Source organism: Pseudophryne corroboree, chromosome 6, assembly GCF_028390025.1.
Source record: "Pseudophryne corroboree isolate aPseCor3 chromosome 6, aPseCor3.hap2, whole genome shotgun sequence".
Taxonomy (NCBI): domain Eukaryota; kingdom Metazoa; phylum Chordata; class Amphibia; order Anura; family Myobatrachidae; genus Pseudophryne; species Pseudophryne corroboree.
In genome coordinates this window covers 577039814-577056549 of record NC_086449.1, presented here as the reverse complement: position 1 = coordinate 577056549, position 16736 = coordinate 577039814, and the positions used below count along the sequence as shown (strand labels likewise).

General features: G+C 43.7%; 1 protein-coding gene across 8 annotated transcripts in view; it reads right to left on the bottom strand.

The window, feature by feature from the left end:
* BRD8 (bromodomain containing 8) overlaps positions 1-16736 on the bottom strand; it is a 333693-nt gene that overhangs the window by 110644 nt on the left and 206313 nt on the right. For all 8 annotated transcript variants that reach the window (XM_063927892.1, XM_063927886.1, XM_063927887.1 and 5 more), the window contains one exon: positions 11677-11901. In XM_063927892.1, the coding sequence (XP_063783962.1) occupies positions 11677-11901 (225 nt within the window). The remainder of the gene's footprint in view (positions 1-11676; positions 11902-16736) is intronic.

Genomic DNA, 16736 nt, shown 5'->3' with positions numbered 1-16736 from the left:
GTGGCTACAGACAATGGCATACTGGTATCTAGTTGATAAATGTACTAATGCTAACCCGTGCAAGTTGTATCCCATTTTAAACTTTCCTCAGGACTGCGAGCAAGAAGATGAGCCCAGCACGATAATCGGCACTCTCTCTAGCAGCCACCATACAGAACACTCAGGTGGGCACGGCCCAACCAGTAAGATCAGTAGTAAAGGCCCCTAGCGGAGGGATAGGTGAGGTCGTGTCCACAGGTAAGTACGGTACCATACATTATGCAGAGACAATAGCACCTCAGATTGTGGAGTCAACTCAAAATGATGTAATTGAATTAAATCCTGTCAGGGTGATCGCAGTCCCCAATGGGAAGACTGACGCTCAGGGAATCACTCCCATCAGGAACATTGCTATGCATTGTCCCTGGTCCCGGACCGAATTGAGGACAATTATGTCTGAATTTCCCGATCCCAGAAAGGATCTAGTCGCATGACAGAGGTTTATTAAAGAATTAGGTAACACCACCGAACCCACAAACAAAGATTGGCGAACAGTGCTACGAGTATGTTAACCTTCCAATATTGACCCCGCAAAATTCATTACTGATTGTAAATTAGACGCAGAAGTACCTCTCACTGATGAGTACTCTCAGGAGAATGTACGACAGATCAATCTGCAATTAGGAGTATATTTCCCTACTGTTGTCAAATGGAATAAAATCTTTTCCATAAGACAAAAAGAAGGTGAAACGGCATCTGAATATTTCCACCGAGCACTGCAGGAAATGGCTAGATACACTGGGGTCAAGGACATTAATGACAGTGTACATCACAGGGAGGTAGTTGTGTCAGTATTAATGGACGGGTTAAAAGAAACATTGAGAACAAGGGTACAAACCACTCTACCTAACTGGAGAGGTATCTCGGTGGCTGCATTAAGAGAGTCCGCTATTGAGCACGATCGGAACGTTATTAAGCACAGGGAGTCTCAGGGGGATAAGCTGATGACAGTAAGTATAAATGCTCTCACAACGAAGCCGCATCAGCCAAAACCCCAGACCCCTGATGGTAAGTTACGTGTAGTGGTATGCTATAACTGTAAGAAGGAAGTACATTTTGCACGGAATTGTAGGTATAAGGAGACACATAAGGTATACCGACCCCCTAGACCAGGATATGAACCACATTATGATACACGTAATTGGGATCAGGGATCACATAGGAAAAATTATGAGCCACACGCAGGGGAAACAAGGAGGTATCCACCTAGGAGGGACTGGCAGGCCTCCGAAAATTCTCAGTTACCCCCCTCACATATTGTAGCTGCCAGCGTGCTGCGGGAGTGTCACAATATACAATAGGGGTTGGGCCACACCTGTAGTCTGCAGCCAGTGAAGTTGATTGCTAGCCTTGGTAGTGAACCCGAGGTCACAGTTGATGTAGCTGGTAGATCATTACCTTTTCTTGTAGATACAGGGGCGGCCAGGTCAGTGTTAAATTCGACGGTAGGTATGAAAACCACGGGTAAAACAATTTCAGCAATGGGAGTAACAGGAATAGTGCAACACTACCCTTTAAGTAGACCAGCAGAGATTACGATAGGGCCTTTGCAGACCAAGCATTCCTTTTTGCTGGCTGCATCGGCTCCGACTAATCTACTTGGGAGAGATTTATTGTGTAAAATGAGGTGTGTCATATATTGTACTCCTGAGGGTGTCTTCTTGGATATACCCGAGAATCACGTTCAGGAAGTGCAGGATATGTTAGACACCCCACAAAGGTTAATGTCAATCTCTGCTGTTATAGACAAGTGTCCATCCAAGGTAGAGGCAATGATCTCCCAGATACCGGAATCCCTCTGGACCAAAGATGGACAAGACACTGGACTGATGGCGAATGTAGCTCCTGTAGTAGTGCAAGTAAAAGATGGTAGGATAGCTCAAAAAATCCCTCAATATCCTCTGAAGCCAGAGGTGGAATTAGGAGTGTACCCAGTCATAGAGCGCTTGCTACAACAGGGCATCCTAGTTAGGACGTCCAGCACTGTCAATAGTCCCATCTTCCCTGTGAAAAACAGTGGGGGGAGGGGTTACAGGCTAGTGCAGGATCTAAGGGGGATAAACAAAATAGTTGAGAGCCAATTCCCAGTAGTGCCAAATCCAGCTGTCCTCCTCATGCAAATTCCCCCTACTGCAAAATTTTTCACTGTCATTGACCTCTGTTCTGCTTTCTTTTCTGTCCCTATGCACCCTGACAGCCAATACCTGTTTGCATTTACATACAGGGGAGTACAGTACACCTGGACTCACCTACCACAAGGTTTCATTGACAGCCCAAGTATTTTCTCCCAGGCTTTGCATGACTGTTTACAATCCTTTCAACCGGAGAGCGGATCAGTATTAATACAGTACGTAGATGACTTACTGCTGTGTTCTGATTCACTCGAATCGTCCTTGAAAGACACGAAACAGATTCTGTTTCACCTTTCTAATACGGGACACAAGGTTTCAAAGGATAAGTTGCAGTTGTGCCAGACCAAGGTAAAATATTTGGGACACTGCTTGACACAAGGACTTAGACACCTCACCGCTGATAGAATACAAGCGATTCGCGACATGACTCTGCCACAAACCCAGCAACAAATCCGCACTTTTCTTGGAATGTGTGGGTACTGCCGAAACTGGATCCCAGGGTTCTCCATACTGGCTTTACCTATGCAAGAAATGGTCTCTTCAAACAAACCAGATCGGATCTCTCACACAGATGAGTCCGAACTGGAATTTGAGAGACTTAAACAGTGCCTATCACAGGCACCTGCATTAGGCATGCCAGATTATGGGAAACCCTTTGAATTGTACGGTACGGAAAGTGCTGGGTGTGCGGCAGGTATCCTAACCCAGAGACATGGTGATGCCAGCAGGCCGGTAGCTTACTACAGTGTACAGTTGGACACCGTAGCGCGGTCTCTCCCCACATGCTTGCGAAGTGTTGCAGCGATAGCCTTGCTAGTAAGTAAAAGCGAAGACGTAGTGTTAGGACACAACCTGACCATTCCATGGGAATTAGCACTAATGGCCCCTGTAAACATCACCATAAAGAGATGCAGCGCACTAAATCCTGCAACTTATCTGCCAGGTGTGCCTGGACAGGCACAAAAGGTGGAGGATGAGAATGATGGTGAAGGAGGATTTAGTACAGACACTGACACACATGATTGTATGGAATATCTGAACCTGACTTTCACTGCAAGACCAGACATTAGTGACAACCCACTGGAAGGCGTAGATTTTACCTTTTACACTGACGGTAGTTGCCACAGACATACGGACTCGGGAGACCTGTGTACTGGATACGCAGTCGTAGATGACAGAGATATCATAGAAGCTGAGCCCCTGGGCCCACCGCACTTAGCACAAGTTGCTGAGCTGGTCGCCCTAACCAGAGCGTGTGAAATGGCCAAGGGAAAGTCAGCCAATATATATACAGATTCTAGGTATGCCTTTGGAGTAGTGCATGATTTCGGGGCCCTATGGCGCCTCAAAAATGTCATGACGGCAGCTGGCACACCTGTAGCGCATGCATCCCACATAAAAAGGCTTCTAACAGCGATACAAGAACCAGACAGAGTGGCTGTTATCAAGTGCAAAGCCCACACTTACAGTCAAAACCCAGTGTCACTTGGTAACAGCCGGACAGACGAAGCTGCTAAATAAGCAGCCAGCACCCCCATACAAACAGATATCACATCACTGATGATATTCAACACCATCAACACACAATAATTAAGTGAAATGCAAAATTTGTGTTCCCCACAGGAAAAGGCGGTCTGGAGGTCAAAGGGATATGGCCAGGAGTCCTCAGGACTCTGGACAGGTGGACAGGGTAAGCCAGTGGCCCCCAGAGCATATCTTCCAAGCTTAGCTGAGGCGGCACACGGTCTGACTCATTTGGGTAAAGAGGGTATGTGTAAGCTGGTGAGAGCCTACTGGTGTGCGCCAGGATTCTCTTCTCATGCGGGTAAGAGAGCAATGACATGTCTTATTTGCTTGAGGAAGAATATTGGAAAGTCAATACCAACAGAACCATCCCATATCCCGCCGACAGACGGCCCTTTTCAGGTAATACAGATTGATTTCATACAGTTACCACCCTGCAGGAATTTTAAATATGTGTTAGTCTGTATTGATGTGTTTTGCAATTGGGTGGAAGCGTTCCCTGCTGCCACAAATACTGCTACGTTCACTGCAAAGAAAATTGTGCAGGAATTTGTGTGCAGATATGGTATCCCTAGAATAATTGAAAGCGATAGGGGTACCCATTTTACAGGTGAAGTCTTTCAGGTTATGTGCAAACTGATGGGAATTAATAGCAAGCTGCATACTCCGTACCGCCCACAGGCGAGTGCGAAGGTGGAGAGAGTAAACAGCACTATTAAGAACAAGTTGAGCAAAGTGATGGCTGAAACTGGATTGTTGTGGCCAGAAGCTTTGCCACTAGTATTGTACAGCATCAGAACCACTCCCAGGTCCCCACTTAACCTATCACCTTTTGAGATTCTTTTTGGTCGACAACCCCATGTAATGATAGACCCCCAGGATGATTTGAAATGCAATAACGAAGTGACTGTAAAATATTTGGTTAAGATGAGCCAGCAGCTGAGGAATCAAAACAAAAATCTAAAGCTGGTGATTCCCTGACCTACCGAACAGTAATTGTCATGACATTGAACCTGGGGATTATGTAATGATTTGAAATTTTCTACGCTCAGGTTGCCTCATTGACAGGTGGGAAGGACCGTACCAAGTCTTACTAACCAGCACGACAGCATTAAAGGTTGCCTAAAGAGAGACTTGGGTCCACTCGTCCCACTGTAAGAAGGTCGCTGACCCAGAGAAAACCAGTAACAAAGAGCAGAGTGTAGAAAACATTGTATCACTAGAGTGTCTGTTCCGGGAAGGTTCAGAGGCAGGACTGTTGTCACGGCACCTGAGCGCTGAGAACAACAAGACCAAGAGGCGGTTATCGCACCAGTTTTTCTTTTTTATTATTTTCTCCATCTCCCACTACCCTCCTTCCCTTTTCATCCCCCTTCTTGTTTCCTTTCTCTTCCCTTAACAAGATGGACTTACCCCAAGAGACTGCGTTCCGGGTTTTCCTGTTAATCCTGTTGTTGACCAGAACAGTCTGTTTCGGTGAGAGTCCCAGAGAGGTCGAGAAAGGATCTGGAATTGGTTCTGATGGCGAGGACGGATTTGTAGAATTCCAAGAGCAACACATCACTCGAGCAAAGGCGAGTATCAGAAAACGATCTGGTAGTCAGGGAACTAGGAGGCACTGTGAAGGGTTATTGGCTGAGGAAAATTGCATTTGTAAAACTTGTGAGAACATAGTTGAGGATGGGTGCATCCAGAGATGTCAGTCCAGCCTTAATATCAACATGGACCGTCATCCATAGAGTGATTACCACTCACTAGTGGGTAAGGTCTTAAACCAGACAGAATGCTGGGTGTGTTCACAAGTACCTCAAGGTCAGAGCAAATCAGGATTAGTACCGTACCCTTTAGCAATAGATGAGGTACTCGAATTACGGTGTGGGAGACCGGTGGACAAGAAATTTTATATTTCTAGGCCCCCTAGTTTGAAGCTCCACCAGTATCATGTAGATAGATCCTTAGTGTGTTTCAACATTTCCAATTCCCGAAAACCAGGAAATTGGGAGGTGACATGGAATAATCAAACAATGGCATTTTCGCACAGAGCTGATAGGATACCCGTAGACTCTGAACTTATACGCCAAATAGCCAACAGTGGAAGGTATTTTCGGTATATAGGTATACTCAAGGAAGCAAGACCATGCGGGTTGGAGAAGTATCACCAGAGTACTGTGCTCATATCATACAGCCTGATACTTGTACTGAGCAGATGGGAGAGTTAGGGATGGGATTTTTCACTTGGAAAGTTTGCAATATGGTAATGTCATATTCTGTCCCATATGTTCTCCTTGATGATGCCTATTTCATATGTGGGAGGAAGGCGTGTAAGTGGCTTGCCCCAAACTCAGAGGGATTGTGTTATGTTGGAAGAGTGTTGCCAGAGGTCATGACCATAACCCATGATAAGATGAAAGACATTCACCGCAGTGCTCAGGCTCCTTATACTCATACTCACTATGAACACATCGTCAAGAGACACCTCATAGATAGGACAGAGCACGTAGCCTCTGATTTGATCCATGAATCCACCGGGATTCAATTCCTACTTGCGTTAGACATCACCCGTACTGCCAGAGGAATTATAAATTATAGATATATCCATGCGCTAGCGAACTTGATAGATAAGATCACTGAGATGTATGACGACACCTTCAGGTATACGGGTAGGGAGTTGCAAGCTTACAAAACGGAACTGATCCAGCACAGGATGGTCCTTAATTATATCACAGCTGTGACGGGTGGGTACTGTGTCACTTTGGAAACTCAATATGGTGTGAAGTGCTGCACGTATATTACAAACAGCACTGATGACATAACCGAGATCATCGATCAAAAGATGGACGATATCTTGCAGTTGAATTGGGAGTTCCGAAGGAGACACAACCTTACCCTGACTGCTGTGAGTAATGAACTGACCGGCTGGGTCTCATGGTTGAACCCACGCAATTGGTTCTCAGGTTTAGGAGAATGGGCTCAAAATGTTATTATCAGTGTAGGAAAGTTTCTCCTTTGTATCCTGGGAGTCGTCATAATTATTGGCTTGATATTTAGGTGTGTTCGAATTTTAACGCGGCGCAAGCACGGCACACAATTGATGAGTTTAAGGATCGGGGGCATTGTTACAGCAGCAGATTTAATTTTCGACCCATCCATAGAGACAATGTTATGATAAGGATTGCAAATGAATTCCATGGCCCGTTTCTTTCACCCATTTTTCCTTTGTCTCCCCCTTGGCCCAGATACACCGATCCAGAAAAGACATCGACTACACCCAAGAATGATTACGAAAATGTTATGTGAATGTATTTTAGATATGTGTCTTATCTTCATCTCTACAACCTTCAGTTAGTGACACACATAGTCGACAGGTGATATCCACATATACTAGCACTCACATATGTTCCCCCTCCATGTATCAACTAAATGTGCACCCCATTTGTTGGAACAAGAAGCCGAAAAGAGCTCGGTAGTGTTTGTTGACCCACTTACAGACCCTTAATACGGGATAAGAAGGATTTAATGTATACTTCGCAATACCTCGAAGCTTATCTAGAACATATACGGCACGATGATACATGCCCCTCAGACATGAATTCATATATACATGCTTTTACTATCCCACTAGGTCATACATTTCCCACCTACACCTCTCCTCCTACCATCCAATCATCTGTAGATATTGTATTATATATTTTTCTGTTTAATGTTTAGATAGTGGCAGTTATTGTTGACTGCCAAAGGGTGGACTGTCAAAGTCGAAAAATATTCCAGTACATACACCATGTACTAACAACACACACAAGCCCGCTGCGCGTGCACTTGTTCCGCTGTGCGTGCACATATCCGCAATTTGCGTATGGTCGCTCCCGCGGTCCTGCGCGTGGTATGGGTATTTACGGCGGAGTTTGTGAGCGCATAGAGGGTTATCAACACATTACATATTTAATCCAAATAGTGCACATTGTGCACATAGCCCCCCTGCACCACATCAGCAAGTATCAACAGTTTAAATGATTCCAGGACTAAGGGATTCACCTTTGCATGATAGGAAGGGACAGACTAAGGTTATAAGGTGATGTCTAGTTTCCAGCTGTAGGGTATTTTAAGGGTAACATTCCGGTGTTGGTTAGAGGAAGATCGCATGTTCCTGCGTATAGTTATGTGCAGAAGTAGAATATAGATATAAACTGTATGTACTGTATATTATGTATGCGGCGGGAATCCAGAGGAGACCACCCACAAGAGCAGTTGAGAAAGACATTGCCCACCTTTTCAAATCAACCTATGACCTCTCCTGTAATGTAAAGATGCATCTCTGTGTCCAATGGACAAGGGGATTACAGTATCCATTGTATTGCTTTTGGAAGTAATGTATAAAAAGCCTGTTGCTGCCTGGCCGGTCAGAAGACTCTTAACGCTATCTACCTGATTAGCGGAGGACTGGACCAGGTTGCGCAAGCGAATATTCACACGTATGTACATTGACTGTAGCCATTTACTCTGTTGTATATTGTAGTGTATAAATTGTATTGTTATCCCCTTCCAGATATATACGCTGAGGTGTCGGAGCCCAGTGTTTAAACTACACATTGGTGTTGTGTCCTCTTTTCCCTGCTAGGGTTTAAAGCATATTACATTACCTAACTGTATAAGGTTTAAGAGTGTATTGATACGGTGTGTACGCGCTGCGGGTACTTTGTACCGTCAGCGCAGCATAAGGTTTAAGGTGTAATAATATCATTGCATTACATTACGAATAAGGTTTAAAGTATATCAAGAGTGTGTGCGCGCTGTGTGTACTTTGTACCCCCAGCGCGGCGTTTGTACGCTAAGTCCGTATAAGGTACGGGACTCTGTACGCAAATAACGTACAAAGTACGTAGCGTGTGTATTAAGTCTAGCGGCCGCAGCGGCTCCATGGTAAAAGTGTATTTAGAGGTATAGCTTTATGGTTTAAGATAATACCAACATTATCACTCAGCAGACACGATCTCCATCCAGGAGAGTGGGGACTTCATCAAGAAGTCTTTGCAGAGGTGACAAGACGTTGGGGACTTCCTCAAATAGACATGATGGCGTCACGCCTCAACAAAAAGCTTTGGACGTATTGTTCCAGGTCAAGGGACCCTCAGGCAGTGACAGTGGACGCCCTGGTGACACCGTGGGTGTTTCAGTCGGTCTATGTGTTCCCTCCACTTCCTCTCATCTCAAATATATTGAGAATCATAAGACAAACAAGAGTGCAGACTGTACTCATTGTTCCAGATTGGCCTCGAAGGGCCTGGTATTCAGATCTTCAAGAAATGCTCTCAGAAGATCCGTGGCCTCTTCCTCTCAGGGAGGACCTGTTACAACAGGGGCCCTGTGTGTTCCAAGACTTACCGCGGTTACGTTTGATGGCATGGCGGTTGAACATCAAATCCTAGCGAGGAAAGGTATTCCGGATGAAGTCATCCCTACTCTAATTAAAGTTAGGATAGAGGTAACGGCGAAATACTATCACCGTATCTGGAGAATATGTGTGTCTTGGTGTGAGGCCAAGAATGATCCTATGGAAGATCTTCAGCTGGGTCGTTTTCTCCATTCTCTGCAGTCAGGTGTGGATATCGGCCTGAAGTTAGGCTCCATTAAGGTGCAGATTCGGCTTCTCTCCCAGAAGTCCAGACTTTTGTAATGGGAGTGTTGCACATCCAGCCTCCTTTTGTGCCCCCAGTGGCACCATGGGACCTTAACGTGGTGTTACAGTTCCTTAAATCACACGGGGTTGAACCTCTTCAAGCAGCTGAATTGAAGTTTTTCACTTGAAAAGTGGTCATGTTATTGGCCTTGGCATCTGCAAGGCAGGTGTCTGAATTGGCGGCTTTGTCGCACAAGAGCCCCTATCTGATTTTCCATATGGATCAAGCGGAGTTGAGGACTCGTCCTAATTTTCTGCCTGAAGTGGTTTCGTCATTTCATACGAACCAATCTATTGTGGTGCCTGTGGCTACAGGTGCTTTGGAGGATTCCAAGTCCCTTGGTGTAGTCAGGGCCTTAATGATTTATATAGCCAGAACGGCTAGGGTTAGGAAAACAGAAGCACTGTTTTGTCCTGTATGCAGCCAACAAGGTTGACGCTCCTGCGTGTAAGCAGACTATTGCTCGCTGGATCTGTAACACGATTCAGCGGGCTCATTCTACCGCTGGATTGCCGGTTCAAAGTTCGGTTAAGATCCATTCCTCTAGGAAGGTGGGATCTTCTTGGGCAGCTGCCCGAGGCGTCTCGGCTTTACAGCTTTGCCGAGCAGCTACATGGTCGGGTTCAAACACTTTGGCAGATTTCTACAAGTTTGATACCCTGGCTGATGAGGACCTCGTGTTTGCTCAATCGGTGCTGCAGAGTCGTCCACACTCTCCCGCCCGGTCTGGAGCTTTGGTATAAACCCCATGGTCCTTACGGAGTCCCCAGCATCCTCTAGGACGTAAGAGAAAATAAGATTTTAAACCTACCGGTAAATCTTTTTCTCCTAGTCCGTAGAGGATGCTGGGCGCCCGTCCCAGTGCGGACAAGTTCTGCAAGGCTTGTATATAGTTGTTGCTTACATAAGGGTTATGTTACAGTTGAGATCAGTCTCTGGCTGATGCTGTCTTGTTCATGCTGTTAACTGGTTTATTATATACCATGTTGTACGGTGTGTATGGTGTGGGCTGGTATGTATCTCGCCCTTAGATTAACAAAAATCCTTTCCTCGTACTGTCCGTCTCCTCTGGGCACAGTCCTAACTGAGGTCTGGAGGAGGGGCATAGAAGGAGGAGCCAGTGCACACCCATTCTAAAGTCTTAGAGTGCCCATGTCTCCTGCGGAGCCATCTATACCCCATGGTCCTTACGGAGTACCCAGCATCCTTTACAGTCTAGGAGAAAAATATTTACCGGTAGGTTTAAAATCTTATTATAATCCTCTAGTCCGGACCTAACTCTGAAATTAAAATGCAAAAGAATAGTAGAAATATTGTGAATTAGCATACTTCTGTAAACACTTGGACCTCTATACAGGAAGCAAAGTTCACTGTGGTGCAATATGGCCAGAGAAGATTTGTATGCGATTATTGGTTTTCCTTCTTTTTTTAACACTACTTTCAATCTAGTGACAAAATTGCCTAAAAGCTCAGAGCTTTTACAAACTCGTGTCGTTTCTTTATCCCCAATCTCTTTCAAAGAAGTAGACTGTTAGTTATATTACTCAGGGTATTAATCAGAGCTTGAGATCCATTACATATAACAAATTGGGTAAGCAGTAGTAGTAGTATGTTCTTAGCTTATTAAAGGTACAAAGTTAAACTTCTAATATGACCTACAATGTTAGAACCAAGAAGTTTTTTTACATTCATTATTAATGGCTAAAGGAGTGGGAAGATTAAAATAGTGACTCAAATATGTTAAAACACATCAAAGGGAGCTAATGATATATGCTGCAGCTGATCTAAATGCCAATATTTTGGGCTGAGAATGGCATTTAACAGAGTGAGGTTAGTGTTAGAAAATTAGTTTTGATTCACAGTTAAACAGAGTGCTATTGATCTTTGATTGAAAGTGTCAATGATACAAGTAGTGTAATTTAGGGTGGGTACACACTAGGCAATGTGCTCTATGAGTGACATCGCCTACTGTGTTCCCTGCCAGGGTGGTTGGCGGCAGTGCATACACCCTGAGTGATATGCAAACGATATCGCTCAGTTACGGCGTGGCCGGGCATGCAGTTTTTGGACGACAGTCCAAATTGAGCTGCATGCACGGCCAACAGCGAGGGTCATTAACGATCCGCTGGGCCGCGCATCGCTCGTTGGCGGTGGCATACACATTTAGCAATAAAGTAAACGACATCGCTCAGGAAGGGTCAAAATGAGCGACATTGTTTAATTTATCGCTAAGTGTGTACCCACTTTTAGACTGTAGTTTGTTCAGTACTATATTTATTGACTGCTTTACTATAAATATTAAATACCTGATCTAGATCATGACAGATGCTCTGATTAACTGCATTGAGCTGTGCACTAGTAATGGCCATACAAATGGATTTCCCTCCTGCAAATAATATGTCTCCATTATGAAGTTGCATGTCCCCAGGTTCTTTGAAGACAAAATGATCCTGACCAGAGTTTGTACCCAAAATCTCAGATGGGAAAGTTGTCTGCACTGTCTTTAAATTCTGCTCGAAATAAGATTTAATCTGCAACAAAAAAAAAAAAAAAAAACATGAACTAGTTGTTTTTCTCCTGCTTTATTTTATGCAATGAATGTAATTTAGGCTTCTTAATGCAAAACCAAGACATTTTTCAACAGTGTTTACATATTTTTATTTCCCATTATTATATAAAATTATATATAATAATCTTTCTAATAACAAGGATGGTTGACATATCTCTGACAGGAAAAGTGGGCTTCCCACAATGGCTACCACTCCCAATGCTATGACAGAGCAGGAGAGAAGAACCCAGAACTGGGTAATTATAGTGAGACAGGAGCGGGAGAATGGCTCCAAAGCTACTACTGTAAATATATATAAAAAAAAAATCACAACCAATATAATTACATGTAACATACTAAGGTAAATACAGTTAAATGCAAATAAACAGTACAAATGACAAAAAGAAAACTTTCATCATAAATAAATCACAAATTATACATGAGTACCATTTAAGTGACAGACAACACAAAGACAGGGGATTTGGAGAGAAAGAAAAACAATAGAAAGATGGGTTGGGACAGCTAAACAAAGAAGAACATAATCCCAATAAATGAGTGCGTCGCATTGTTAATAATACTATTAAAATAGATTATTTAGGTGTTGGGAGCAATGCTATAGGGAGACATACTATCTTTATATATGTTGGTGCATGTGAAGTCATGCTACTTAGTGGTTCTCCTATTAGTCAGAGCATGCTTGATAACGATCCTTAAACATTTTAGTTTAACCTTCCGGTAAATTCAATTTACTAGTGCAGGAGTCAAAGATTTTTTACATGTTTGTGTTATCAATGTCAGGAGAGAACTACTAATCTAGGACTCTTACGGGGGGTACTCACGGAGCGATCGCTGCTTAAAATCTAAGCAATCTGACAAGATTGCTTAGATTTTAAGCAGCAATCACTCCGTGTGTACCCCTCTCAGCGATAGCGATGCGCAGCCCCGCGCATGGCTATCGCTTGATTGCCCCCCCCCGTCTTCCCACCGCTCAGCACACATCTCTCCCCTGATCTGCCAGTGAGTACTGCCCTTTAGACAACAGACAATTATAAGTAAACAAGCCTTAGGCATAAAATGGGGAGAGTACTGTAATAAATCACTGATGCACTTGTGGGTCCAATTTTACATGCAACACTGTTAACTCCTTTATATATGTCTAAACTTGCAACCAAAATGGTTGTATTTTAGCACACCCCCACCATATATGTACTGGAGGGGATCAGTATGAAATACCTACAATCAAAATCCCAACGGTCAAAATCCTGACAACAATTGACAGACGGTCAAAATCCCACCAAGGGCAAAATACTGACAAGGTCACAATACCGACATTTAAAACACCAACAAGGTCAAAATACAGACATTTAAAATGTCGACAGGTCAAAAAGTTGACACAAGTTTTTCATTGTTTTTTGGTGTGTATGTCGACATAGGTTGACATGGACACCGTATAAGTGTACCACGTCCGCTCGCCATGCTTCGGGCACCGTACCTCACTGCGCTCGACACACTATTATATTCCCCTTCCACGCCCACTGGGATGGGTAAAGTATGAACAAGTTGGTTTAAAAAAAAAAATTCATGAAAAACTCATGTCAACTTTTGACCTGTTGACATTCTAAATGTCAGTATTTTGACCTTGTCAGTATTTTAAATGTTGGTATTTTTACCATGTCGGGATTTTGACAATCGGACAACGGTTGTCGGGATTTTGATCGTAGGTAAATTGACCGCAGCCGTACTGGAGATCATAGACTATTGGCATGTCCAACAGATACCCAATTTAGTATTAACTGGAGTCTGGTATCAACAAATTTGGTAGTTACAGATGTGTCCTCAAACTATTGCTGCAGTCACACCACAGTTCACTTATTGATGCACCAGGTCCTGTGTAAATTGGCTTGCAGCAAGTGTTTTTTTTTTCTGCATAAATGTGCATCTGAAACATAATGCGACGCTACAAAACCGCTTCAGGAGATTGCACTGATTAATGCAATACTTGGATATTTGAGTACGATGGAATCTGAATCTGTATACAAAGTGCTACAATGTAGCGCCAACTTTCTTTCACACCTAGTTCTGATGTGCTTCGTATACAGAGCCACACTCACTTGCGCAGATATACAAGTGTTGCATATCAAATTAATTTGTTTAGTCAACGTTTTGTTGCATCACATCGCGATTAAGTCACATAGGGGTCTATTCAATTGATGTTGGATCCTTTCCGACGGAAAGGATCCAACAGTTCAGTATTCAATTTGAGGCCAAATCCAACAGGTTTTGGCTGTTTCCGATAATGTCAATCCAACTTTTGTTTTTTTTAAAGTCGGATTGACATTGTCGAAAACGGACCAAAAACATGTCGGATTTGGTCGCAAGTCCAAAAAAAACACGTGGATCCGCGGCTAATCCGCAGATCCACGTGTTAGCCGACAAGTCGGAATTGCTGACAAGTCGGAAAAACGGCAGCCCCATTGAATAGTTTGAATCATAATTCGACCTAAAAAAGTCGAAACTGCCATCTTTCCGACTAGATGGCAATTCCAACTAGAATTAAATAGAACCTATATTTGCACAAAGGACGCTTGCTGTATTAATGCTTGGTGTATGAAGACACATCTGTAGCTACAACTAATTCAATTTAATCTAAATAAGTGCACTATGAGATTAGTGTACCTTTACTCCTGTTAGAGAGGAAATTAGCTTTACAGTATTACCAAAGATTTCCAAGTAAGTGACTAAGCTAGTTATGTAGGGACATTTGCTGTGTAGGATGGAAAATACATATTTTACTAGGCTTGTTGAACTAGCTAAAACATCTGTCACCTTCCCCTTTAAAAGAACAACTGCAAATATCAATGCAATAATGTGAATACGTTGCATCACTAATATTACAATAGAAAAAGAATAAATGGTAGGGACTGAGATGCATCGTTATCAGGTCAAGCCTCTGCCACAAGTGATCTGCCTCCAAACAGGCACATGTGCATCTGTCATATGGTAAACAAGCCAGCATGGTTAAAGATGCGTAAAGAGTTTTTTGCACGTAAAAAAATGCAATTTACAGAGGGGAAAAAAAAAGCGAAACATTTTTGCGTCCAATTCAACATGAGAACCTGTTAGTGCTAATGTCCAACCTGGTCAAAGTGTTGAAAGTGAGTGAAAAGATTTTAAAAGGTATGTTTGTACTGACTTCTTTATGAGCATATTTAATAACAATAGCAAATTATTTTTTAAATTGTTTCTCGAATTGGAGTAAAAACCACCTGATGTTTTTAATGACTTCACCACTTTCATCCGACCTAATTGAGACAGATATTTAAAATAAGAATTTACTCACCGGTAATTCTATTTCTCATAGTCCGTAGTGGATGCTGGGAACTCCGTAAGGACCATGGGGAATAGCGGGCTCCGAAGGAGGCTGGGCACTCTAGAAAGATTTATGACTACCTGGTGTGCACTGGCTCCTCCCACTATGACCCTCCTCCAAGCCTCAGTTAGGACACTGTGCCCGGACGAGCTGACATAATAAGGAAGGATTTAGAATCCCGGGTAAGACTCTTACCAGCCACACCAATCACACCGTACAACTCGTGATACTATATCCAGTTTGACAGTATGAAAACAACTGAGCCTCTCAACAGATGGCTCAACAATAACCCTTTAGTTAACAATAACTATTTACAAGTATTGCAGACAATCCGCACTTGGGATGGGCGCCCAGCATCCACTACGGACTACTAGAAATAGAATTACCGGTGAGTAAATTCTTATTTTCTCTGACGTCCTAGTGGATGCTGGGAACTCCGTAAGGACCATGGGGATTATACCAAAGCTCCCAAACGGGCGGGAGAGTGCGGATGACTCTGCAGCACCGAATGAGAGAACTCCAGGTCCTCCTCAGCCAGGGTATCAAATTTGTAGAATTTTGCAAACGTGTTTGCCCCTGACCAAGTAGCTGCTCGGCAAAGTTGTAAAGCCGAGACCCCTCGGGCAGCCGCCCAAGATGAGCCCACCTTCCTTGTGGAATGGGCATTCACATATTTTGGCTGTGGCAGGCCTGCCACAGAATGTGCAAGCTGAATTGTACTACAAATCCAGCGAGCAATAGACTGCTTAGAAGCAGGCGCACCCAGCTTGTTGGGTGCATACAGGATAAACAACGAGTCAGATTTTCTGACTCCAGCCGTCCTGGAAACATATATTTTCAGGGCCCTGACAACGTCTAGCAACTTGGAGTCCTCCAAATCCTTAGTAGCCGCAGGCACCACAATAGGCTGGTTCAGGTGAAACGCTGACACCACCTTAGGGAGAAACTGGGGACGAGTCCTTAATTCTGCCCTATCCATATGGAAAATCAGATAAGGGCTTTTACATGATAAAGCCGCCAATTCTGACACTCGCCTGGCTGAAGCCAAGGCCAATAACATGACCACTTTCCACGTGAGATATTTCAGATCCACGGTTTTTAGTGGCTCAAACCAATGTGATTTTAAGAAACTCAACATCACGTTGAGATCCCAAGGTGCCACAGGAGGCACAAATGGGGGCTGAATATGCAGCACTCCTTTCACAAATGTCTGAACTTCAGGTACTGAAGCTAGTTCTTTTTGAAAGAAAATCGACAGAGCCGAGATCTGTACTTTAATGGAGCCTAGTTTTAGGCCCATATTCACTCCTGCTTGCAGGAAATGCAGAAATCGACCTAGTTGAAATTCCTCTGTTGGGGCCTTTTTGGCCTCGCACCATGCAACATATTTCCGCCATATGCGGTGATAATGCTTTGCCGTAACATCTTTCCTGGCCTTAATAAGCGTA